The sequence below is a fragment of the Oncorhynchus clarkii genome, chromosome 4 (genome assembly GCF_045791955.1).
Source record: "Oncorhynchus clarkii lewisi isolate Uvic-CL-2024 chromosome 4, UVic_Ocla_1.0, whole genome shotgun sequence".
NCBI lineage: Eukaryota > Metazoa > Chordata > Actinopteri > Salmoniformes > Salmonidae > Oncorhynchus > Oncorhynchus clarkii.
The window spans coordinates 1844450-1872075 of NC_092150.1; the positions used below are offsets into that span (position 1 = coordinate 1844450).

Here is a 27626-nt window from a genome sequence, read left to right on the forward strand (position 1 = left end):
CCTTGATATTTATTGAAAGGAGCATCAACCTCATCTCTGTGCACTTTCACCACCCAGTGAAGTTAATCATCATTTATTGAATTTGTAGCCTAATAAACTGCATGCTTTCCTACGATGTGATGGCATTTTTTTAAATCAGAAAAGTACTTTTTTTGCATAAAAAATGTCTTACATAAAAAGGTTGGATGGAAACCTGGTTGACGTCAAGCCATTTAGAGGATGCTGGAATTATACACTATATTCCAAAATCATGTGCATTAATATTAGAGTCATGTTGTATATATGTTGAATATTCCAGGTGTATTATACTTCTTCGCCACAAGATGGGGACATTGGAGTCATTTTTCAGGTTCACTTTATACATCTTGAATACTAAAATGGATGATGGTTTATTATGATGTTGTGAATGTGAGATTACACATGGAAACAATTTATTTTATTATAGTAAATTAGGAATTATTAGAAATGGTTAAATCCACAATATGATCACAATGATCTTGTTAGACATTTCAATAGTTTTTTTTTGTTAGTATATTATACGGCAGATTGATGGAGAATTGCTGTGGGAGTGCTATTTATATCCCGTCGACTAATGATCATTCATCCATGCTGCGTGTGTCCCGTCATTGCAGCGTTGGAAATAAATTAACTAGTTAAATAAAGGTTCAATTTAAAAATAAAAAAAATCCATCCATTGCTCCTTCCTGTGTTGCCTCACTGACTTGAGGGATGGGACCAGGCTTTGTGGGAAAGGGCATTGTAATGCTGAAACAGGAAAGGGAGAGGGAATTGTAATGCTGAAACAGGAAAGGGAGAGGGCATTGTAATGCTGAAACAGGAAAGGGAGGGGGCATTGTAATGCCGAAACAGGAAAGGGAGAGGGCATTGTAATGCTGAAACAGGAAAGGGCCTTTTCGAACCTGTTCCCACAAAGTTGAAAGCACAGAATCGTCTAGAATGTCATTGTTTGCTGCAGCGTTAAGATTTCACCCTTCATTGGAACTAAGGGGCCTAGACCTCCTCCACCAAACTTTACAGTTTACACTATGCATTGGGGCAGATAGCGCTCTCATGGCATCTGCCAAACCCAGAAACCAGATGGTGAAAAATTATTAATCACTCCAGAGAACGCGTTTCCAATGGCGAGGAGCTTTACACCACTCCAGCTGATGCTTGGCATTACGCATGGTGATCTTAGGCTTGTGTGCGGCTGCTCGGCCGTGGAAACCCATTTCATGAAACTCCAGACGAACAGTTCTTGTGCTGACGTTGCTTCCAAAGGAAGTTTGGAACTCGGTAGTGAGTGTTGCAACCGAGGACAGATTAATTTTACACGGTCCTGTTTTGTGAGATGGTGTGGCCTACCACTTCTTGGCTGAGTCATTGTTGCACCTAGAAGTTTCCACTTCACAATAACAGCACTGACAGTTGACCGGCGCAGCTCTAGCAAGGCAGAAATTTGACGAACTGACTTGTTGGAAAGGTTGCATCCTATGACGGTGCCACGTTGAAAGTCACTGAGCTCTTCAGTAAGGCCATTCTACTGCCAATGTTTGTCTATGGAGATGGCATGGCGGTGTGCTTGATTTTTATACACCCGGCAGCAACGGATGTGGCTGAAATAGCCGAATCCACTAATTTGAAGGGGTGTCCACATACTTATGTATGTATGTATATAGTGTATTTTGGATGAACATGTGCATACCTACAGGAGACTTTTAAACTAGCCTAATCAGATTAAAACATTGCGACTGGTTGTGTTTATGCCACACATAAAAGGGAATACATTTAAAAAGTAAAATAATACATATTTAGGCAATATTTAATTTTAGCGTTATAGGTTCTAGGTGCTCGAGGAATAGTCGCTCTGATTGGAGAGGAGGCTGAACACGTGTTAAGCTTTCCTGAATAACTGGGCCTGCTGGGAGCACAATGTGGCCACGTTATTACAGGACGACTTGGGAGAATGATGATCTGCAACAGACAGCGCATTCAGTGGAATACTTGTGTTGTCCCTAAACAAGATCAATAGGGGAGATGTTTCAAATTAAATCAAATCAAACTTTATTTGTCACATGCGCCAAACACAACAAGTGTAGACGTTACCGTGAAATGTTTTACTTAACAAGCCCTTAACTCTTCTTGAACTGCACTGTTGGTTAACAAAATATTGACCAAATAAACTAAAGTAAAAAATGATAAAAAGTAACGAGGCTTTATACTACAGGGGGTGCCGGTACCGAGTCGGTTTGTGGGGGTACAGGTTAGAGGTCATCTGTACATGTAGGTAGGGGCGAAGTGACTATGCGTAGATAATAAACAGCGAGTAGCAGCAGTGTACAGGTTCAGCTGTGTCTCCTGTCTTCACTGTTCTTTCACGATGCCACTCCACTGCATATCAACTACTCCTATTTGTTCTTGTCGATTCATATAGAAAATGTATGCAGCTTTTAACATTTTTCCGTGTGGTATGATTGCTAGTTAGCCTACTGCAGATCTGGACAACCGATCCACTCTTGTCACTATGAAAGGTGGAGAGTCCGTTACACTGGTACTGACCTGTGGTATAGTAAAAGTTGGCACACTGAAAAACAGTGCATAAGGGGAATACCAAAACACCTTGATAGGGGAGGAGCATGCAGAAAGTACATAGTGCATAAGGGAAGTACCAAAACACCTTGATAGGGGAGGAGCATGCAAGCAGATGAGGACATGGAAGAAATTGTATAGTTAAAACCTGAAAAAGAATGAATTTAAACCAGGAAACAAACACACTGCTCTCCCCAAACCACCCCCCAGAAAATTGCATCTGTCGCTAAATGTAACAACAACAAAAAAATATGTGTTAATCACTTCCAGCTATAACATCTTGAAATCAATAGCACAGGGGCCAAAAGTTTGGTGTGTATGCACTGTTTAAGCAAACACTATTTGGTTAGAAGACAATTTGTTGAAGACAGTTATCTAAATTCTAGAATGTCAGATGGATGGGTGCTTTTTAAAAAAAATTTCACTTAAATGAATCATCACAGGTAGTTCTACAAAGTGACAAAGAGGTTGTTGGCTTTCATTTTAGTGATAGCATGACTGTCAAATCCGTTTGCTATCGACTTTTAATGCAGAGACGTTTATTTAATTTTACCTTTATTTAACTAGGCAAGTCAGTTAAGAACAAATTCTTATTTTCAATGACGGCCTAGTGGGTTAACTGCCTGTTCATGGGCAGAACGACAGATTTGTACCTTGTCAGCTCAGGGATTTGAACTTGCAACCTTCCGGTTACTAGTCCATCGCTCTAACCAGGCTACTCTGCCGCCCTCATGAGACGGACAGGCGCCTGTTTAACGCAATCAATTTACTGTATTCGTGATGACTGTAAACTTTTATATGAACGTCACCAATCTGAAGCAAAAAGGATGTGTAATTCTGCGGTGAAAATGCAGTACCACAAACTGTCCACATTGAGGAAATTGGCATAATATAAAATAAATGTGACAAAATAATTCAATATTTTAATTTAGGATGATAGTAAATGAAGCACACTCAGTTTTTTTTTACAACAATTACATCTATGTCTTACTACTTCAACCCATGGAGTTTTAAAATGCTTTTAAGCAAAATGTAACTGCGCTCTAGAACTTCCGTAGTGACTTACAAATAAATAAATAAACATTGCGCTGCACTCAATATACCCCAAAATATTATTTTTATTTACTTTATTTAAAACACGGATAATAAAATACAAAACATTGTAAGCATCTTTTTAGGTCATAGCTAGAAGGGATCCAGCTTTTGTCAAATTAACGTCAGATTTGTATTTATATTAATTCATGGATTTGTATTAATTATGGATCACCATTAGTATATTTTACGTTTCGTAGCAGGTTTGGAGAATTAAGTTAAGGTTAGGAAAAGAGTTAGGGTTAGCTAAAAAAAAAAAAAAAAAAGCAAAGAATTTGCACTTTTTTACGTTAATTTGACAAAAAGTTGGATCCCTTCTAGCCACGACCCTGTTTTTATTCGCCCCTAGTCATCCAACTGTCGTGCGTCACGACGCCGCGTCTCTTTGTGCGCGGTTTCATCTAGCGGCGAAATTTGTTGTTATTTTCACTACAACTGAAAAAAAATACAAGACCGACCCGACCGTGTGTGTTTTGTTGTTTTTTTGTTGCTGTTGTTGTTGTTTGGATCCATTCCATAACAAGCAAACTGACCCATTCCAAGCATCTACATCGGTTTGTCACATATTCTCGATTATTAACCGAGTAATGGACTCAGACGAAGGTTATAACTATGACTTCGACGAGGACGAATGTAGCGAAGACAGCGGCGCAGAGGAACCGGGGGAAGACACCCTGGAGTTAGGCGAGGACGAGGTGGAACTGGTCGATCCCGCCGAGGCCGGAGGGGAACGGGACGAAGGTTTGGAGACCGGGGGAAGTGGTCATGGGACCGGGCAAGAGGAAGAGGACTACCGCTTCGAAGTGCTGACTGCCGAGCAGATACTCCAGCATATGGTGGAGTGTATCAGGGAGGTCAACGAGGTCATCCAGGTGAGGTATTACGAGGCGTGTCGGTGCAGGAAAGACCGGGGACGGTGGAAAGTTGACAGGCCACCTACCCTGCTGTTAGCTAGACTAACCGTACAAATTAAACGGCTCGTTTTAGATTAGCTGACTAGTTAACTGAAGACAATGTGTTTTGTTAGTATCTTGCATGTTATCGATTAAAGTTGTTTCGCCATCTGGCTTGTAGCTAAGGGCGGGTAGCTAAGGCCGGGTAGCTAACGGCTGGTAGCTAAGGTTGGGTAGCTAACGGCGGGTAGCTAAGGCCGGGTAGCTAACGGCGGGTAGCTAAGGCCGGGTAGCTAACGGCTGGTAGCTAAGGTTGGGTAGCTAACGGCGGGTAGCTAAGGTTGGGTAGCTAACGGCTGGTAGCTAAGGTTGGGTAGCTAACGGCGGGTAGCTAGGTCGGGTAGCTAACGGCGGGTAGCTAGGTCGGGTAGCTAAGCTAACTCGCAACCGGAAGCTAATTAACGTCAACTTGGCAAGGTGATTAGCTAGATGTCTCTTTCAAATATCCTGTTAGCTAGTTTATCAATTAACCATGAAACATAGCTGTATACGTCAGCTAGCTAGTTATGTGCCTCCCACAGCCCTTCTGTGATCAAAGTATCTGCCAGGTAGCCTATTCCCCCCACCAGCATTACTATCATTTTGTAAAACTGCCCATTGGGATGTGCTCAGCTGACCGTGCCCCACGGCCCCTCTTCAGTGTCTTTAATAACCTCAGCAATAACAACAACACATTTTAAACCATGGTCCAGTGCCTCTGGTCTAAAGAGACACCCTAACTAGTGCTTTATATGTATCGGTACAGCCTGGTGTAGCTAAGAATTTACCTCTTCATGTTGACAATGTAATATCTTTAAATTGTCAACATTGGTGTTAAATTCTAAGCTAAGCCTGGGCATGAATCATTTTGGCCAGGTCGCAGTTGTAAATGAGAACTTGTTCTCAACTAGCCTACCTGGTTAAATAAAGGGAACTTGTTCTCAACTAGCCTACCTGGATAAATAAAGGGAACTTGTTCTCAACTAGCCTACCTGGTTAAATAAAGGGAACTTGTTCTCAACTAGCCTACCTGGTTAAATAAAGGGAACTTGTTCTCAACTACCCTACCTGGTTAAATAAAGGGAACTTGTTCTCAACTAGCCTACCTGGTTAAATAAAGGTGAAATAAAATTAATGCATAAAAATCCTAGAGGAGGGAACTCAACTGTACAGTATTGTAGGTCTAGTCTCAAATCAAATGTTATTTTGTCACATGCCTGGTGAACAACGGGTGTTGACTAACAGTGAAATGCTTAGTGACGGGCCTTCCCAAAAATGCAGAGAGAAAGGAAATAGACAGATAAAACACTTAATAAACACGCAATGAGTAACGATAACTTGGCTTTATACACAGGGTACCAGTACTGAGTCCATGTGCAGGGGAACGAGATAGATATACAGTACCAGTCAAAGTTTGGACACATCTACTCATTCAAGGGTTTTTCTTTATTTTTACTATTTTCTACATTGTAGAATAATAGTGAGGACATTTTGGAGTAACCAAAGTGTTAAACAAATCAAAATATATTTGCGATTCTTCAAAGTAGCCACCCTTTGCCTTGATGACAGCTTTGCACACTCTTAGCATTCTCTCAACCGGCAGTCACGAGGTAGTCACCTGGGATGCATTTCAATTAACAGGTGTGCCTTGTTAATTTGTGAAATGGTGAGTTTCAAAGCAAAGGGTCTGAATACTTGTGTAAATAAGGTAATTCTGTTTTTATTTTCTAATACATTTGCAAAAAATTCTAAAAACCTGTTTTCGCTTAGTCTTTATGGTGTATTGTGTTTGTACAGGGCATTCAGAAAGTATTCAGACCCCTTCCCTTTTTCCACATTTTGTTACGTTACAGACTTATTCTAAAAAAATATTAAATTATTGGTGTGGAAAATAGATAATGTAATACTTTTTTTAGAACAAGGCTGTAATGTAGCAAAATGTGGAAAAAGTGAAGGGGTCTGAATGCTTCCTGAATGCACTGTATAAACACAATACCCCATAAAGATGAAGCAAAAACAGGTTGTTTTTTCAAAAAATGATCTATTTTTCTCTCTGTGTTGTTGGGAAGTAAGATTTGTAAGTAAGCATTTCACTGTTATGCTTGGTAAACAGCAGATTGTAGACTATGATAAATCAAATTTGATTTCACAAGCACAAGCGGAGTTGGTATTCCCCATGCTCCAACTGCTGCCTGCTTACATATCTTCCTGTACATGATCTCTTCCTATGAGGTGTTTCCATACACATAGCCTGTACAGCAAGCAATGATCCAGAGTTAGCCAACCAGTTGACCACCTGCCCCCATTGTTCTGTTTTAAACACCATGACATGATAGAAGCTAACTTCCTTATCAGGGTAATACACTACAATCAAACCTCTTGTATTCTCTTGACTTCATCTGAAATGCAAAACCACCATATCAGTTGCTGGCTACTGATTACATTCAAAAATCCGATTTGTATTTTTTTATGAATGTGGTTTTTGGTTGGCACGGTGTTGAGACACCAGCGTGACAGTGGTTGTGTCCCAAATGGGACTTAATTCCCTTTTATAGTGGCTCTGGTCAAAAGTAGTGCACTATATAGGGAATAGGGTGCCATTTTGGAAATTGGGACACAGACATTCCCCTAAATATAGCAGGCAGCTCATCACCAGACCAGGTCAGAAAATTACAATATAGCCACCTCCCGTCGGGCCCCGTAGGAGCCGCCTGCTGTCGGGCCTCGTAGGAGCCTCCTGCCGTCGGGCCTCGTAGGAGCCTCCCGTCGGGTCCCATCATATAATATACAGAGTCACCAGGAGCAGTAGCCCTATGGCTACATTATTGAAGCTGTGCTTTTGAACCAAACAGAGGATTGTAGTAATTAATTACTTGGTTTTGCACAATTGTCACATGACCTGAATTTGAACCTTTTTTTTAATTTAAAGCTTTTTCATCAAACTTGACTTTTTTTTTTTTTTTTTTACGCCCAATGGTCAACTCAAATTTTATTTGTCACATGCGCCAGAGTCAATGTGGAGGCTATATACAGGGTGTTACGGTACAGAGTCAATGTGGAGGCTATATACAGGGGGTACCGGTACAGAGTCAATGTGGAGGCTATATACGGGGTGTTACGGTACAGAGTCAATGTGCAGGGGCACCGGTTAGTCAAGGTAATTGAGGTAATATGTACATGTAGAGTTATAGAGTTAGTTATATGTACATATAGAGTTAAAGTAACTATGCATAGATAATAAACAGAGAGTAGCAGCAGTGTAAAAGAGGGTCTGGGTAGCCCTTTGATTAGCTGTTCAGGAGTCTTATGCCGTGTGGTAGCAGAGAGAACAGTCTATGATTAGGGTGGCTGGAGTCTTTGACAATTTTTTTAGGGCCTTCCTCTGACACCGCCTGGTATAGAGGTCCTGGATGGCAGGAAGCTTGGCCCCAGTGATGTACTGGGCCGTTCGCACTACCCTCAGTAGTGCCTTGTGGTCGAAGGCCAAGCAGTTGCCTTACCAGGCAGTGACGCAACCTCTCGATGGTGCAGCTGTAGAACCTTTTGAGGATCAGAGGACCCATGCCAAATCTTTACAGTCTCCTGAGGGGGAATAGGTCCAGCACCATCCCTTTAAGCCTTCTCGTTTCTGGATAACTCTTAAAATACAGGATAATCTCTTGCTATATCACATAACTGCGTAAAACACAATGCCGTAGTTCTGATCAGTGATGAGGTTTGACTGGCACTCACACATATCGTCTATGTTATAATAATCGCTAGTGTTTTTGTTACTGGTGACAACAACATTATAAACCTGTCCTGGGCTACAGCTTAGCGACCGTTTTCCATGTCTAATGTTGGACTGTATACGGTGCTAACTTGTTGCGTGTATAACACAGCCATTTCTCTTCTGTTTCCTGTTAGAATCCTGCAACAATCACCAGGATCCTTCTGAGTCACTTCAACTGGGACAGAGAGAAGCTCATGGAAAGGTATACCGACCCGGTTAGGGGTTTTTATTTTCTCTAGTTTTATGACCTCGTTTCATTCTGCTGGTTTCAAACAACGCCGATGATGATGTGTTTGTCAAAGCTTGTTTCTGTCTCTCCTTAAATTCAATTTCAGTTATCTTTATTGGCATGATGTGTTGATCCATATTGCCAAACACAACGTTACAATAGAAATTGTGTGTGTGTGTGTTCAGTTGAAAGGGCTTTATTGGCATTGGAAACAGGGCGGCAGGGTAGCCTAGTGGTTAGAGTGTTAACATTGCCAAAGCAAGTGAAGTAGATAATATACAAAAGTGATATAAACAAAAATAAATGAACAGTAAACATTACTCACTAAGGTTATAAAGTTAGCCATTATATATTTACAGTGTTGTAACAATGTACAGATAGTTAAAGGAAAATTAATGAACATAAATATGGGTTGTATTTACAGTGCATTCGGGAAAGTATTCTGACCCCTTGACTTTTTCCACATTGTTACGTTACAGCCTTGTTCTAAAATGGATTACATTGTTTTTTTTCACCTCATCAATCTACACACAATACCCCATAATGACATCACAATACCCCATAATGACATCACAATACCCCATAATGACATCACAATACTCCATAATGACATCACAGTACCCCATAATGACAAAGCAAAAAACAGTTTTTTTTTAAGGAATGTTTGCAAATGTATAAAACACTTTTCATCCATTTTAAGATGAAGCTGTAATGTGACAATGTGGGAAAGGTTACAATGGTATGGGAGTTTGGGAGATATGGGAGTTTATCAAAATGGGGGATGTGTAATCTGAGGGAAATATGTATCTCTAATATGGTCATACGTTGGACAGGAGGTTAGGAAGTGCAGATCAGTTTCTACCTCATTTTGTGGGCAGTGTTGCACATAGCCTGTCTTCTCTTGAGAGCCAGGTCTGCCTACGGCGGCCTTTCTCAATAGCAAGGCTATGCTCACTGAGTCTGTACATAGTCAAAGATTTCCTTAAATTTGGGTCAGTCACAGTGGTCAGGTATTCTGCCGCTGTGTACTCTCTGTGTAGGGCCAAATAGCATTCTAGTTTGCTCTGTTTTTTTGTTAATTCTTTCCAATGTGTCAAGTAATATTATTTTTGTTTTGTCATGATTTGATTGGGTGTAATTGTGCTGCTGTCCTGGGGTTCTGTGGGGTGTGTTTGTGAACAGAGCCCCAGGACCAGCTTGCTTAGGGGACTCTTCTCCAGGTTCATCTCTCTGTAGGTGATGGCTTTGTTATGGAAGGTTTGGGAATCGCTTCCTTTTAGGTGGTTATAGAATTTAACGGCTCTTTTCTAGATTATTAGCGGGTATCGGCCTAGTTCTGCTCTGTATGCATTATTTTGTGTTTTACACAGAGGATATATTTGCAGAATTCTGCATGCAGAGTCTCAATTTGGTGTTTGTCCCATTTTGTGAAGTCTTGGTTGGTGAGTGGACCCCAGACCTCACAACCATAAAGGGCAATGGGCTCTATGACTGATTCAAGTATTTTTAGCCAGGTCCTAATTGGTGTGTTGAATTTTATATTATTTTTGATGGCATAGAATTCCCTTCTTGCCTTGTCTCTCAGATCGTTCACAGCTTTGTGGAACTTACCTGTGGTGCCGATGTTTAGGCCGAGGTATGTATAGTTTTTTTTGTGTGCTCTAGGGCAATGACGTCTAAATGGATTTGTATTTGTGATCCTGGTTTTTGGAAAACCATTTGTTTTGTCTTACTGAGATTTACTCTCAGGGCCCAGGTCTGACAGAATCTGTGCAGAATATCTAGGTGCTGCTGTAGGCCCTCATTGGCTGGGTAACAGAGGGTGAGGCCGAGTGCTGCAGACTGTTCTAGTGCCCTCGCCAATTCTCTCTCCCTCTCCTGCTCCTCCTCTTCTTCTCTCTGCAGGTATTTTGACGGTAATGTGGATAAGCTGTTCTCAGAGTGCCACGTCATCAACCCCTGTAAGAAGTCGAGGACCAGACTGATGAGCACAAGATCCGCTGTTCAGGACCTGCCGTGTCAGATCTGCTATCTAAACTACCCAAACTCAGTCAGTCCCTTCATATATTATATTACCTGCTGTGTCATTATCTGCTATCTAAACTACCCAAACTCAGTCAGTCCATTCATATATTATATTACCTGCCGTGTCATTATCTGCTATCTAAACTACCCAAACTCAGTCAGTCCATTCATATATTATATTACCTGCCGTGTCAGATCTGCTATCTAAACTACCCAAACTCAGTCAGTCCATTCATATATTATATTACCTGCTGTGTCATTATCTGCTATCTAAACTACCCAAACTCAGTCAGTCCATTCATATATTATATTACCTGCCGTGTCAGATCTGCTATCTAAACTACCCAAACTCAGTCAGTCCCTTCATATATTATATTACCTGCTGTGTCATTATCTGCCATCTAAACTAACTGTCATAAGGTTATTTATTACCTTCTCAATATTTGTTTTCACCCCATTTCAAGCTCTGACTTTGCTGATAGATATTTTATTGAGGAAAAATGTACTGACTATGACTGTGATATGAGGTTGTCCCACCTAGCTATCTGGAGATGAATGTACTGACTATGACTGGTCCACCTAGCTATCTGGAGATGAATGTACTGACTATGACTGGTCCACCTAGCTATCTGAAGATGAATGTACTGACTATGACTGGTCCACCTAGCTATCTGGAGATGAATGTACTGACTATGACTGGTCCACCTAGCTATCTGGAGATGAATGTACTGACTATGACTGGTCCACCTAGCTATCTGAAGATGAATGTCCTGACTATGACTGGTCCACCTAGCTATCTGGAGATGAATGTACTGACTATGACTGGTCCACCTAGCTATCTGGAGATGAATGAACTGACTATGACTGGTCCACCTAGCTATCTGAAGATGAATGTACTGACTATGACTGGTCCACCTAGCTATCTGGAGATGAATGTACTGACTATGACTGGTCCACCTAGCTATCTGGAGATGAATGTCCTGACTATGATTGGTCCACCTAGCTATCTGGAGATGAATGTACTGACTATGATTGGTCCACCAGGCTATCTGGAGATGAATGTACTGACTATGACTGGTCCACCTAGCTATCTGGAGATGAATGTACTGACTATGACTGGTCCACCTAGCTATCTGGAGATGAATGTACTGACTGTGACTGGTCCACCTAGCTATCTGGAGATGAATGTACTGACTGTGACTGGTCCACCTAGCTATCTGGAGATGAATGTACTGACTATGACTGGTCTACCTAGCTATCTGGAGATGAATGTACTGACTATGACTGGTCCACCTAGATATCTGGAGATGAATGTACTGACTATAACTGGTCCACCTAGCTATCTGAAGATGAATGTACTGACTATGACTGGTCCACCTAGCTATCTGTAGATGAATGTACTGACTATAACTGGTCCACCTAGCTATCTGGAGATGAATGTACTGACTATGACTGGTCCACCTAGCTATCTGGAGATGAATGAACTGACTATGACTGGTCCACCTAGCTATCTGGAGATGAATGTACTGACTATGATTGGTCCACCAGGCTATCTGGAGATGAATGTACTGACTGTGATTGGTCCACCAGGCTATCTGTAGATGAATGTACTGACTATGACTGGTCCACCTAGCTATCTGTAGATGAATGTCCTGACTGTGACTGGTCCACCTAGCTATCTGGAGATGAATGTACTGACTATGACTGGTCCACCAGGCTATCTGTAGATTAATGTACTGACTATGATTGGTCCACCAGGCTGGTCCACCCACCTGGTAAAGGTAAACCTGTACTGGGCTCGCTGTGCAACGGTTCCATACCATTTTATCAACAACATTATGCATCCATCTAACACAGTTAGTGAACCCTGAAGGAACTGAACCTATCTGGGCTAGTGTTTAGAGCGTTGGGCCAGCAACCGAAAGGTTGCAAGATCGGATCCCCGAGCTGACCAGGTAGAAATGTGTTGTTCTGCCCCCTGAACAAGGCAGTTAATAACCCACTGTTCTTAGGCCGTCATTATAAATAAGAATTTGTTCTTAACTGACTTGCCGAGTTAAATAAAGATTTAAAAATAATAATACTTAAGCAAGAGACGGGCTGTTCAATGAAATTCCACTGTGTTTTGTTGCTAGGCAATGCAGATCTCACCCTGATAGGATAAATGACAGCGGTCTATCCAGGAAACGGCTCTTTAGGCAGCCAGACGATACACATTGTGAAAACAACGTAACACTCTGTCGCATCTGTCCAGTGGTATCCATGGTTACGGTCCCGTAGGGACTCACTGGAGCGGGGGCCCTTGTGGAACCCTATACTGCGCACTATGACCCCGAGCCCTATTGGATGCAGATGAAGCTGTGACAAACATTGTGCTCTGGAAGGAGCTACCCTCCGGTCGGAGACCTGAGACCCTGTGTCTGAAATCCTAAAATATTGTTTTCTTATTTCCCCCCACAGTATTTCACTGGCTTAGAGTGTGGACACAAGTTCTGTCTGCAGTGCTGGGGAGATTACCTGACAACCAAAATCATCGAGGAGGGGATGGGACAGGTAGTGTCTGCGTCCCAAATGATCGTATGTAAAGGGACTGGTTACACCGACTGTTCAGTCACCGTCTATTGAACTCCTTGTCTTTTTGTTTTCAGACCATCTCCTGCCCTGCCCATAGTTGTGACATCTTAGTGGATGACAACACAGTCATGTGAGTATTGTTATGGTCTGAGTGCACTGAACATTAGGAAGAACCCCCCCTCCCCTCCCCCTCTCAATTCATTGGGGCATAGACTCTACAAAACGTCTCACAGGGATGCTGGGGACATGTTGATCCACAGTTGTCAGGTTGGCTGGATGTCCTTTGGGTGGTGGACCATTCTTGATACACAAGGAACTGTTGAGCGTGAAAAACCCAGCAGTTCTTGACACAAACCGGTGCGCCTGGCACCTACTACCATACCCCGTTCAAAGGCACTTAAATATTTTGTCTTGCCCGTTCACCCTCTGAATAGCAGACATTCACAATCCATGTCTCAATTGTCTCAAGGCTTTAAAATCCTTCTTGAACCTGTTTCCTCCCCTTCATCTACTCTGATTTGAAGTGGGTTTAACAGGTGACGTCCAATAAGGGACCCTAATGCCTGTAGACTGTATTGAGGACATGATTATTAATCTGTAGCTTCCTGTCTTGACCCAGTAGGCAGCTCTACAGCTAATTTACAGCCCGAGTCTCGCACTGATCTCACTACGGCCGTATAGTCTCACCCTGATCTCACTACGGCCGTATAGTCTCACCCTGATCTCACTACGGCCGTATAGTCTCACACTGATCTCACTACGGCCGTATAGTCTCACACTGATCTCACTACGGCTGGAGTCTCACCCTGATCTCACTACGGCCGTATAGTCTCACCCTGATCTCACTACGGCCGTATAGTCTCACACTGATCTCACTACGGCCGTATAGTCTCACCCTGATCTCACTACGGCCGTATAGTCTCACACTGATCTCACTACGGCCGTATAGTCTCACACTGATCTCACTACGGCCGTATAGTCTCACACTGATCTCACTACGGCCGTATAGTCTCACCCTGATCTCACTACGGCCCTATAGTCTCACACTGATCTCACTACGGCCGTATAGTCTCACCCTGATCTCACTACGGCCCTATAGTCTCACCCTGATCTCACTACGGCCCTATAGTCTCACCCTGATCTCACTACGGCCCTATAGTCTCACACTGATCTCACTACGGCCGTATAGTCTCACACTGATCTCACTACGGCCGTATAGTCTCACACTGATCTCACTACGGCCCTAGTCTCACACTGATCTCACTACGGCCGTATAGTCTCACACTGATCTCACTACGGCCGTATAGTCTCACACTGATCTCACTACGGCCGTATAGTCTCACACTGATCTCACTACGGCCGTATAGTCTCACACTGATCTCACTACGGCCCTAGTCTCACCCTGATCTCACTATGGCCGTATAGTCTCACACTGATCTCACTACGGCCGTATAGTCTCACACTGATCTCACTACGGCCGTATAGTCTCACCCTGATCTCACTACGGCCGTATAGTCTCACCCTGATCTCACTACGGCCGTATAGTCTCACCCTGATCTCACTACGACCGTATAGTCTCACCCTGCTCTCACTACGGCCCTAGTCTCACCCTGATCTCACTACGGCCGTATAGACTCACACTGATCTCACTACGGCCGTATAGTCTCACCCTGATCTCACTACGGCCGTATAGTCTCACTGCAGTACGCTGTTGACTAAATGTTGACAGTCAGGTTACAGCAGGCCTCAACACCATACAACATTCATGTAGCCATTTACTTAACAACCTAGATGTGGTTTCTCCTCCGTTAGTGAGGCAGACTCAACCCATTTCTGCAGAATTATAGCAAACGCACCATATTGGTATTAGCTACAGTGCCTTCTGAAAGTATTCAGACCCCTTGAATTTTTTCCACATTTTGTAACGTTACAGCCTTATTCTAAAATTGGTTAAATTGATGAGGGGGGGAACAATCTACGCACAATACCCCATAATGATGAAGCAAAAACAGTTTTTTCTAAATCTTGGCTAATTTATAAATAAAACTATCACATTTACATAAGTAGAATGTTGTTTCTCAAGGTCAGAGTCCTTTTAGGTTCCTTTTGGCAAACTCCAAGCGGGTTGTCGTGTCTTTTACTGAGGAGTGGCTTCCGTCTGGCCACTCAACCATAAAGACCTGATTGGTGGGGTGCTGCAGAGATGGTTGTTCTTCTGGAAGGTTCTTCAATCGCCACAGAGGAACTCTGGAGCTCTGTCAGTGACCATTGGGTTCTTGGTCACCTCCCTGACCAAGGCCCTTCTCCCACAATTGCTCAGTTTGGCTGGGTGGCCAGCTCTAGGAAGAGTCTTGGTGGTTCCAAACTTCTTCCATTTAAGAATGATGGAGGCCGCTGTGTTCTTGGGGACCTTCAATGATGCAAAAATGTGTTGGTGCCCCTCCCCAGATCTGTGCATCGACACAGTCCTGTCTCGGAGTTCTCCTTCGACCTCATGGCTTGGTTTTTGCTCTGACATGCACTGTCAACTGTGGGACCTTATATAAACAGGTGTGTGCCTTTCCAAATCATGTCCAATCAATTGAATTTACCACAGGTAACAGGACTCCAATCAAGTTGTGGAAACATCTCAAGGACGATCAATGGAAACAGGATGCACCTGAGATAAATTTCGGGTCTCGTAGCAAAGGGTCTGAATACTTATGTAAATACGTTTTTTTTTTTTTTTAATAAAATAGCAACAATTTCTAAAAACCTGTTTTCGCTTTGCCATTATGGGGTGTTGTGTGTAGATTTATTAAATCCATTATAGAACAAGGCTGTAACGTAACAAAATGTGGGGAAAAGGTGAAGGGGTCTGAATACTTTCCGAAGGCACTTACCCAGGGAAAGCTAGCTGATTTTGTCAAGACATCATGGATCGTAATAACAGTTTGTTATTTCCCCTCCAGGCGCCTCATAACAGACTCTAAAGTGAAGCTGAAGTACCAACATTTAATTACCAATAGTTTTGTGGAGGTAAGCTTGTTTTATCTTCTATGTTATTTATGAGTTCATAGTGGAACAATACGAAAATTCAATGTGCGTTAGACTACACCGCTGTTACATTAAATGTGCATGAGACTAGACTACACCGCTGTTACATTCAATGTGCATTAGACTAGACTACACCACTGTTACATTCAATGTGCATTAGACTAGACTACACCGCTGTTACATTCAATGTGCATGAGACTAGACTACACCGCTGTTACATTCAATGTGCATGAGACTAGACTACACCGCTGTTACATTCAATGTGCATTAGACTAGACTACACCGCTGTTACATTCAATGTGCATTAGACTAGACCGCTGTTACATTCAATGTGCATTAGACTAGACCACTGTTACATTCAATGTGCATTAGACTAGACTACACCGCTGTTACATTCAATGTGCATTAGACTAGACCACTGTTACATTCAATGTGCATTAGACTAGACTACACCGCTGTTACATTCAATGTGCATTAGACTAGACTACACCGCTGTTACATTCAATGTGCATTAGACTAGACCACTGTTACATTCAATGTGCATTAGACTAGACTACACCGCTGTTACATTCAATGTGCATTAGACTAGACTACACCGCTGTTACATTCAATGTGCATTAGACTAGACCACTGTTACATTCAATGTGCATTAGACTAGACTACACCACTGTTACATTCAATATGCATTAGACTACACCGCTGTTACATTCAATGTGCATTAGACTAGACCACTGTTACATTCAATGTGCATTAGACTAGACTACACCGCTGTTACATTCAATGTGCATTAGACTAGACTACACCGCTGTTACATTCAATGTGAATTAGACTAGACCGCTGTTACATTCAATGTGCATTAGACTAGACCACTGTTACATTCAATGTGCATTAGACTACACCACTGTTACATTCAATGTGCATTAGACTAGACTACACCGCTGTTACATTCAATGTGCATTAGACTAGACCACTGTTACATTCAATGTGCATTAGACTACACCGCTGTTACATTCAATGTGCATTGAATTTATTGCGTTTTATTTTTTGAATGATTTAATAAGAGTGATAACTGAATGGGTCTTACTGTCCTAATCTCCCACTTCTCCAGTGCAATAGACTGTTGAAGTGGTGTCCCGCACCAGACTGCCACCACGTCGTTAAAGTCCAGTACCCCGACGCCAAGCCGGTCAGGTGCAAGTGTGGTCGACAGTTCTGGTAAGACAAGTCTCCTAAATGATCTGCCTTGTCCTCTCTTTACTATGACATGACAATACAGTCTACTCCTTAAGAAGTCTTAAGGCACATCTTTAGAACAACAATGTCTCAAGACTCAGGATATGGCTGGGTTAGGGTTAGTCAAGACTCAGGAGATGGCTGGGTTAGGGTTAGTCCAGACTCAGGAGATGGCTGGGTTAGGGTTAGTCAAGACTCAGGAGATGGCTGGGGTAGGGTTAGTCAAGACTCAGGAGATGGCTGGGGTAGGGTTAGTCAAGACTCAGGATATGGCTGGGTTAGTCAAGACGCAGGATATGGCTGGGCTAGGGTTAGTCAAGACTCAGGAGATGGCTGGGTTAGGGTTAGTCAAGACTTGGGAGATAGCTGGGTTAGTCAAGACTCAGGATATGGCTGGGTTAGGGTTAGTCAAGACTCAGGAGATGGCTGGGTTAGGGTTAGTCAAGACTCAGGAGATGGCTGGGTTAGGGTTAGTCAAGACTCAGGAGATGGCTGGGTTAGGGTTAGTCAAGACTCAGGAGATGGCTGGGTTAGGGTTAGTCAAGACTCGGGAGATAGCTGGGTTAGTCAAGACTCAGGATATGGCTGGGTTAGGGTTAGTCAAGACTCAGGAGATGGCTGGGTTAGGGTTAGTCAAGGCTCAGGAGATGGCTGGGTTAGGGTTAGTCAAGACTCAGGAGATGGCTGGGTTAGGGTTAGTCAAGACTCAGGAGATGGCTGGGTTAGGGTTAGTCAAGACTCAGGAGATGGCTGGGTTAGGGTTAGTCAAGACTCAGGAGATGGCTGGGTTAGGGTTAGTCAAGACTCGGGAGATAGCTGGGTTAGTCAAGACTCAGGATATGGCTGGGTTAGGGTTAGTCAAGACTCAGGAGATGGCTGGGTTAGGGTTAGTCAAGGCTCAGGAGATGGCTGGGTTAGGGTTAGTCAAGACTCAGGAGATGGCTGGGTTAGGGTTAGTCAAGACTCAGGAGATGGCTGGGTTAGGGTTAGTCAAGACTCAGGAGATGGCTGGGTTAGGGTTAGTCAAGACTCAGGAGATGGCTGGGTTAGGGTTAGTCAAGACTCAGGAGATGGCTGGGTTAGTCAAGACTCAGGAGATGGCTGGGTTAGTCAAGACTCGGGCGGTGGCTGGGTATGGGTTAGTCAAGACTCGGGCGGTGGCTGGGTTAGTCAAGACTCGGGCGGTGGCTGGGTTAGTCAAGACTCGGGCGGTGGCTGGGTTAGTCAAGACTCGGGCGGTGGCTGGGTTAGTCGAGACTCGGGCGGTGGCTGAGTATGTCGTAACCCAAAAGGAGTTGGTATGAGAGCCCGGCAGCCTTGAGTTTTCCTCCCCTCCCCACGTAGCTGCCACCAGTCACAACAGGCTCCTCTGGGAGCATAGCTTCCTGTTGGCAACCTTTTACCTAATCCCTGCAACTACAACATGAGGGAGAATAGAAACAATTGATACTAATGGGATGTATTTTATCATTCTAGCTTCAACTGTGGGGAGAACTGGCACGATCCTGTCAAGTGTAAGGTATGTGCAGAAGACATGATATAGGGCTAGGTTCTACCCTCTGACACGACATGATATAGGGCTGGGTTATACCCTCTGACACGACATGATTTAGGGCTAGCTTCTACCCTCTGACACGACATGATATAGGGCTAGGTTCTACCCTCTGAAACGACATGATATAGGGCTAGGTTCTACCCTCTGAAACGACATGATATAGGGCTGGGTTCTACCCTCTGACACGACATGATTTAGGGCTAGCTTCTACCCTCTGACAAGACTTGACATAGAGCTAGGTTCTATCCTGACATGATATAGAGCTAGGTTCTATCCTGATACGACATAGGGCTAGGTTCTACCCTCGGACACGACATAGGGCTAGGTTCTACCCAAGGACACGACATAGGGCTAGGTTCTACCCAAGGACACGACATGATATCATGTAATAATATCATGTACACTGAGTGTACATAACAGTAGGAACAGCTTCCCAATATGGAGGTGCACCACTCCCCTTTTGCCCTCAGAACAGCCTCAATTCGTCGTGGCATGGACTCCACGGTGTCAAAAGAATTTCGCAAGGATGCTGTTGTTTAGTTGGCTGGATGTCCTTTGGGTGATGGACCGGTGCGCCTGGCACCTACTACCATACTCTGTTCAAAGGCACATTTACCGAAAATGTCTCAATTTTCTCATAGTTTTTAAAAACATGTTTCCTCCCCTTCATCTACACGGATTGAAGTGGGTTTAACAGGTGACATTCCAATAAGGGATCATAGCTTTCACCTGGTCAGGTTATGTCATGGGAAGTACAGGTGTTCCTAATGTTTTGCACACTCAGTGTTTGTCTGTCTTGCTGGATGAATATGCAACAATTAGCTGACCTCTGTTGCTCTGCTGTCCTACAGTGGCTGAGAAAGTGGATTAAAAAGTGTGACGATGACAGTGAAACATCCAACTGGATTGCAGCTAATACCAAGGTATGGTTATAATGCTACATAACAGAATACCAAGGTATGGTTATAATGCTACATAACAGAATACCAAGGTATGGTTATAATGCTACATAACAGAATACCAAGGTATGGTTATAACGCTACATAACAGAATACCAAAGTATGGTTATAACGCTACATAACAGAATACCAAGGTATGGTTATAATGCTACATAACAGAATACCAAGGTATGGTTATAACGTTACGTAACATAATACCTAATACTAAGTTATGGTTATAACGCTACGCAACATAATACCTAATACTAAGTTATGGTTATAATGCTACATAACTTAATACCTAATACTAAGGTATAGTTATAATGCTACCTAATACTAAGGTATAGTTATAATGCTACATAACACCTAATACTAAGGTATAGTTATAATGCCACATAACACCTAATACTAAGGTATAGTTATAATGCTACATAACACCTAATACTAAGGCATGGTCATAATGCTACATAATATAACAATACATAATCCCAAGGTATAGTTATAATGCTACATAATACCAAGATATGATTATAACACTACATAACACCAAGATATGTTACCAGTCCAGATCTACAGAACTGTACAGAGAGAACATGGTGGTCTGTGTTTTATAAAGTGTCTCAGACTAGGAGTACTGATGTAAGAGAGTCCTACTCTGAGACGCTGTATGAATACGGGCCCAGGTTAATGTGATCTAGATAGACGTTTTTCATACCTTGGTATTGGCTGCGCTCCACTAGGGGGTTTCACTGTCCTCGGCACACTTTTTCACAGGAGTGTCCAAAGTGTCACGTGACCATTGAGAAGGACGGCGGCTGCAATCACATGGTGTGTCGGAACCAGAGCTGTAAAGCTGAGTTCTGTTGGGTCTGTCTGGGGCCCTGGGAGCCACACGGCTCAGCATGGTGAGTAGTAAGAATCACACACGTTTGGTGAGTCTGGAGAAGCCAAACGGGTGACCGTGTACTCACTTCACGGCCCTCAGTTGGTAGAGCATGGCTCTTGTAACTGCCAGGATAGTGGGATCGCATGACTGGAAGTTTGGATTCGAGTGTCTGCTAAATGGTATACTGTGTATATATAGTCACCAAACAGTTTATAAGGTACACCCATCTAGTCCCGGGGTCATTCCTCCTTTTGCCTCCAGAACAGCCTGAATTCTTCGGGGCATTCTACAAGGTGTCGGACACGTTCCACAGCGATGTTGGTCCACAGTGACGCGATGGCATCGCGCAGCTGCTGCAGATTGGACGGCGATACATTCATGCTGCCGACAGCCCGTTCCATCTCATCCCATTATGCTCTATTGGGTTGAAGGGGGGGGGGGGGGAAGACTGACCAGGCCTCTCAAGGAAACCGAACGCGCTGTCATGTTCCAGGCTCCTCAATAGTGTTGGTGATGGCATGCCCACTGGAGTCTCTTCTTGGTTGTTTTTTTAGCAGATAAGAGTGGAACCTGGTGTGGTCGTCTGCAGGTAATAGCCCATCCGTGACAAAGGGTCAACGAGTTGTGCGTTTGGACCTGTTTGTGGCCCGCCCGTTAGCTTGCATGATTCCCCCCCCCCCCCCCCTCCCCTTCTCCTTGGACCTCTCGTCAACGAGCTGTGTTCACCCCAAAGGGAACTGGCACTGACTGGATGTTTTGTGTTTGTCGCACCATTCTCGATAATCCCTAGACAATGTCGTGGGTGAAAAGCCCAGGCTGTTTCTGAGATACGGGATCCGGCGCGTCTTGGCACCGACGATCACACCACGAACAAAGACGCTTAGGTCGCTGGTCGCCCATTCTAACGTGAAATCGAACAGTAACTGAATGCCTTGATGCCTGTTTGCCTGCTTTATATATAGCGAGACATGTGACTCACTGTCTGTAGGAGCTAATGTGTTGGTGTACCTAATAATAAACTCTCCTGTAAGTGTATATATATTATACGCGTTCACATTTAACACCTCACAGTGTACCTACCTCGTATCTAAAGTAGCCGTAATGATGATGATCCTGCAGGTACAACTGCAACCGCTACAATGAAGACGATGCCAAGGCAGCCAGAGATGCACAGGAGGTAAGTCTACACGGTTAACCTTCTACAAAACACATTAAAAACCTATTATATCTTCCATTCGATTACCGTTGTAAAAAATGGCAGGTTATATAGTCACTGTTGTAGTGGGCAGTAGGTAGGTTATATAGTCACTGTTGTAGTGGGCAGTAGGTAGGTTATATAGTCACTGTTGTAGTGGGCAGTAGGTAGGTTATAGTCACTGTTGTAGTGGGCAGTAGGTAGGTTATATAATCACTGTTGTAGTGGGCAGTAGGTAGGTTATAGTCACTGTTGTAGTGGGCAGTAGGTAGGTTATAGTCACTGTTGTAGTGGGCAGTAGGTAGGTTATATAGTCACTGTTGTAGTGGGTGGGAGGTAGGTTATATAGTCACTGTTGTAGTGGGCGGTAGGTAGGTTATATAGTCACTGTTGTAGTGGGCGGTAGGTAGGTTATATAGTCACTGTTGTAGTGGGCAGTAGGTAGGTTATAGTCACTGTTGTAGTGGGCAGTAGGTAGGTTATAGTCACTGTTGTAGTGGGCGGTAGGTAGGTTATATAGTCACTGTTGTAGTGGGCAGTAGGTAGGTTATATAGTCACTGTTGCGTTACAGCACTTCCTGTTCTACTGTAATTAAGTGAAGCCGTTACAGCACTTCCTGTTCTACTGTAATTAAGTGAAGGCATTACAGCGCTTCCTGTTCTGCTGTAATTAAGTTAAGGCGTGTGTGTTACAGCACTTCCTGTTCTGCTGTAATTAAGTTAAGGCGTGTGTGTTACAGCGCTCCAGAGCAATGTTACAGCGGTACCTGTTCTACTGCAACCGTTACATGAACCACATGCAGTCGCTGCGCTTCGAGCACAAGCTGTACGCCGGGGTCAAGGCCAAGATGGAGGAGATGCAGCAGCACAACATGTCCTGGATCGAGGTGCAGTTCCTGAAGAAGGCCGTGGACGTGCTGTGTCAGTGTCGCTCCACTCTCATGTTCACCTACGTCTTCGCCTTCTACCTGAAGAAGAACAACCAGTCCATCATCTTTGAGGTACGGTGTGGCGCTAACCTTAACCCAGGGTTTCCCAAACTCTGTTTTTTTTTTGACCATTTCCTATTGGACAAATTGCAATGGTACGTCACTGTTTTCTCGGGTTTGGTGCGTTATGACCCCGGTGTGGTGGTATATGGGTGACTAGGCTGAACGCTCACTGACTGAGACGGACTTGTTGTTATGTCATCAGAACAACCAGGCGGACCTGGAGAACTGCACAGAGACGTTGTCAGGATACCTGGAGAGGGACATCTCCCAGGATTCCTTGCAGGATATCAAGCAAAAAGTACAAGATAAATACAGGTGGGTTGGAAGCTTTTACGTCGCTACATGAACCAATTTACAACCTGAAAATGGCATAGTGTGACACATTTGACCCTCTTTGGTAAGGCCCTGAAACATTTGGGGCGGCAGGGTAGCCTAGTGGTTAGAGTAACCGGAAGGTTGCAAGTTCAAACCCCCGAGCTGACGAGGTACAAATCTGTCGTTCTGCTCCTGAACAGGCAGTTAACCCACTGTTCCTAGGCCGTCAATGAAAATAATAATTTGTTCTTAACTGACTTGCCTAGTTAAATAAAGGTAAAATAAATAAAAATCAAGTTTCTGGAGATATTGTCCGATATACACCTGAGTTGTCAAAAGATTAGGAACACCTTCCTGATACTGAGATGCGCCCCCCCCCCCCTTCAGAACAGCCTCAATTCATTGGGGCATGGACTCTACGAGGTGTTGAAAATGTTCACTCCAATGTTTCCCACAGTTGTCAAGTTGGCTGGATGTCCTTTGGGTGGTGGACCATTCTTTATACATACAGGAAACTGTTGACACAAACATGCTACCCTGTTCAAAGGCATTTAAATATTTTGTCTTGCCCGTTCACCATCTGAATAGCAGACCTTCACAATCCATGTCTCAATTGTCTCAAGGCTTAAAAATCCTTCTTTAACCTGTTTCCTCCTCTTCATCTACACTGATTTGAAGTGGATTTAACAGGTGACATCAATAAGGGACCCCTGGTTTCACATCTAGTCTGTCATGGAAAGAGGTGTTCTTAATGTTTGGTGTACTCCTGTGTATATTCTCTCCCATGTGTGTAGATGCTGTACATCATCTCTCTCCTGTGTCTGTGTAGATATTGTGAGAGCCGGCGGAGGGTGCTGCTACAACACGTTCATGAAGGCTATGAAAAGGACCAATGGGAGTACATAGAGGATTAAGAAGGACCAACGGGAGTACATTGGCCTCTCCTCATGGACCATCTCTAGAGAGAATATATTTTCTTTGCCCCCCCTCCTCTCTCCTCATGGACCATCTCTAGAGAATATTTGTTCTTAGTCCTTGAGGAGAGGATATCTGTGTTCTGTAAGTGTTTCTCTCTACTGTCTCTACCCTCTCCACACCATCTCCGAGTATCTCTTCTCTAGAGAATAGAATATCTCTTTCTTCTACCTTCTGCACATCACCATGGACTCCTAGTTTAGAGAATATCTCCTGGGACACCACCCACCATTACATCCCTACTCACCTCCCTGGTTGAATGGAAACTTTCAAAGGAAATCTGTCAATAAGAGGTAGAATATTAAAACAGTGTTGTTAACAACAGTGTGAGAAGACTGACCATTCAAGAGTGGATCGATTTTCTGGTCCCAGTCCATCCCTCCTGGCCGGTGTTACTGAACTGCATCAGATTTCACATCGAAAATCAGCTAGAACAGCTGCTGCAGTAAAGTCTGAAGGTGACACCAAAGTGGCCATCGTTCAAAACCAATCCTTTTTTTGCCCCAGTCGTTTTGGCAAATTTAGGACTCGTTCTCGCCCCCGAAATGCTTATGTGTTGAAACCATTATTAAGGAAGTATAATTAAAATGATATGTTTGATTTTAATAAATGTCATTACTGGGAGTATTGTGTGAGTCAGTAGAATAGAACTCTCAACTGAAATTGTTTTATATGAATTACTTGAATATACAACAGGAGTGTCTCTGTGTGTATTTGCACTCTAGTATTCAAAATTCTGTTCACGGGTTCTTCAGAAATCCTGGTTGGAAGATTCCCACTATCAGGAGGGAATAAGCAGAAATCTGGGAGCCCTCCAACCAGGATTTCGCGACCTTAATTTGCAGTGTGTTCAATCAGTCTAGAATGAGATCTCTAAAGCCTCGTTCACACTGCAGGCCTTAATGCTCAAATAATGCTCAAATCAGCTAGTTTTTTTTTTTCAAGTCCGTTTTAGAAGACCTTCTTGTCCAAACAGCAAGTTGCAACTGACCAAATCAGGTGTGTGTGTTCAGACGGCAGTCGTTTGCTGAAATGGCTATGCTAGTTGTCATAGTAACGACAGGTGTGTGTGTTCAGACGGCAGTCGTTTGCTCACATGCCTATGCTAGTTGTCATAGTAACGACGGGTGTGTGTGTGTGTGTGCACAGGTGTTTAGGCTGATTAGTGGTGGTGCTTGTGCTTCTTATCACTCAGAAGTTGTGACAACAATGGATATTTCCCCGTTGCTCTGAATGTCCAAAATGTAAGTACACTTTTAGATGAACCAACTTGAAAAAACGAGTCCTTTTTTTTTGTTGTCTAGCCACAGCAGTCAGCTAGCTAGCTAGCTGTTTAGTTAACTATTTTGTTTGTGAACAATTAACACGCTAGTTAGCTTGAACATGTTCTTGTCAAACTGTCAACAGAGCAGCTGTCAAACACACGCAAGTACCAGTCAAAGGTTTGGACACCAACTCATTCCAGGGTTTTTATTTTATTTATTTTTGTAGAATAATATTGAAGACATCAAAACTAATTTAAATAACACATATGGAATCATGTAGTAACCAAAAAAAGTGTAAAACAAATCTAAATAATGACTCTTAAAAACCACTTGATGCCAAATACATCAGACGAGTCACATGGTCAAGTTTGTTTGAAATGTGGCTGCAAGGAAAAATAACATTCGAATCAGATATGCACATTTGTTTTTGAGTAACTAAAAACTGGCAATGTGAACAAGGCTTTCCAATCTTCCAGAATGGGTGGAATTATGTTCAGATTCGTTCAGACAAGATGAATACTAATGGTCTTTTGGGCAGAAAAAAAAGTTGCATCAAATGTACTTACATATTAGAGGAAGTATTCATACCCCTTGACTTATTCCACAATTTGTTACAGCCTGAATTCAAAATGGATTAAATATCTATACACAATATCCCATAATGACAAGGTGAAAACATGTTTGTACAATTCTTTCAAATATATATTGAACATTTTAAATATGGAAATCTCATATAAGTATTCACAACCCTGAGTGAATACATGTTAGAATCACCTTTAGTAGTGATTACAGCTGTGAGTCTTTCTGGGTAAGTCTCTAAGAGCTTTACACACCTGGATTGTACAATATTTTCCCTTTTTTTTAAAAATTATCTTTAAATTCTTCAAGCTCTCTCAAATTGGTTGTTGATCATTGCTAGATTACCATTTTCAAGCAGATTTAAGACAAACTAACTAGACCACTCAGGAACATTCACTGTCTAATTGGTAAGCAACTCCGGTCTATATTTGGCCTTGTGTTTTAGGTTATTTAGGACCTGCTGAAAGGTGAATTCCTCTCCAAGTGTCTGGTGGAAAGCTAACTGAACCAGGTTTTCGTCTAGGATTTTTGCCTATGCTTAGCTCCGTTTATTTTTTATCCTGAAACTCGCCAGTCCTTAACGATAACAATCATACCCATAACATGATGCAGCCACCACCATGTTTTTTTGAAAATATATGAAGAGCGGTACTCCAGTAATGTTTGGTATGGATTTGCCCCGAACATAACACTGTGTGTGTTTGGGACAACAGTTGTAGTTGTGACTTTGTAAGATGTGTCAAGCTTTCATATGCTTTTGTTTTGTTCCTCTGCCCAGGTGATGAATCAATGATTTGAATTTGAATGGATTTTTCTTTACGAAGGAAGATCCGTGTTTAGTTTAGGCTGTCCCTCTGTCTTGCAGGTGCAGCTACAGCCGTCGGTGAGACCGACAGGCTCTACGTCCCAAATGACATTTCCCTATATAGTGCACTACTTTTGACCAGAGCTAATGCACTACGTAGGGTATAGGGATTCATTTGGGACATATTCTTCTGTTATCATCACCATGTCTGTATGCTTGCTTGTTCGCTACCAACATTTCAATTTAACATTCAAAGTAACATGAAAGCAGCTACTTTCATTTGATAGAAGCATCTCCCCCCCTCCCCCCAAAAAAGCTTTTCTATATTTTCTTTCTTAATGCTATTAAAATTGTATTTCTTATTTACAAAGTTAGTGTATAAAATGTTGGAAGAGATTAGTTGTTCATTTCGAAGACAAACAAATATTAAAGTGCAAAATTTGTTTTTTTTTTGTCTTTGACACTCAGCACTTTAAGGATGAACCCTAGAAATGCAATAGTTTCTACAGCACTAATGTTACCTTTACTAGGGGGGAGGAGGAGCATTATAATAACACACCTTTACTAGGGGGAGGAGCATTATAACACACCTTTACTAGGGGGGAGGAGGAGCATTATAATAACACACCTTTACTAGGG

The 27626-nt window shown here is 42.9% G+C and overlaps 1 protein-coding gene and 1 long non-coding RNA gene across 3 annotated transcripts; one reads left to right on the forward strand and one right to left on the reverse strand.

Moving 5' to 3' along the window:
- Positions 1-4018: 4018 nt before the first annotated feature.
- Positions 4019-27430, forward strand: LOC139406282 (E3 ubiquitin-protein ligase arih1-like). 2 transcript variants are annotated; one of them, XR_011633974.1, is made up of 15 exons: positions 4019-4553; positions 8520-8587; positions 10520-10664; positions 13100-13192; positions 13288-13343; positions 16165-16231; positions 17358-17464; positions 18959-19001; positions 19889-19960; positions 20750-20880; positions 21981-22038; positions 22797-23057; positions 23251-23363; positions 24193-25084; positions 25161-27430. XR_011633974.1 is itself a non-coding variant. In XM_071148739.1 (14 exons), the coding sequence occupies exons 1-14, from the start codon at positions 4269-4271 to the stop codon at positions 24275-24277; spliced, it is 1584 nt and encodes a 527-aa protein (XP_071004840.1). In that variant the 5' UTR covers positions 4019-4268; the 3' UTR covers positions 24278-27430. The 2 variants fall into 2 exon arrangements, 1 of the variants encoding a protein (XP_071004840.1); XM_071148739.1 differs by having other exon boundaries at positions 24193-27430.
- Positions 20198-20460, reverse strand: LOC139406284 (uncharacterized). Its single transcript, XR_011633975.1, has 3 exons — positions 20414-20460; positions 20342-20377; positions 20198-20276 (listed from the first exon to the last, which is right to left on the reverse strand). It is a non-coding gene; the product is annotated as an uncharacterized lncRNA (long non-coding RNA).
- Positions 27431-27626: the final 196 nt, after the last annotated feature.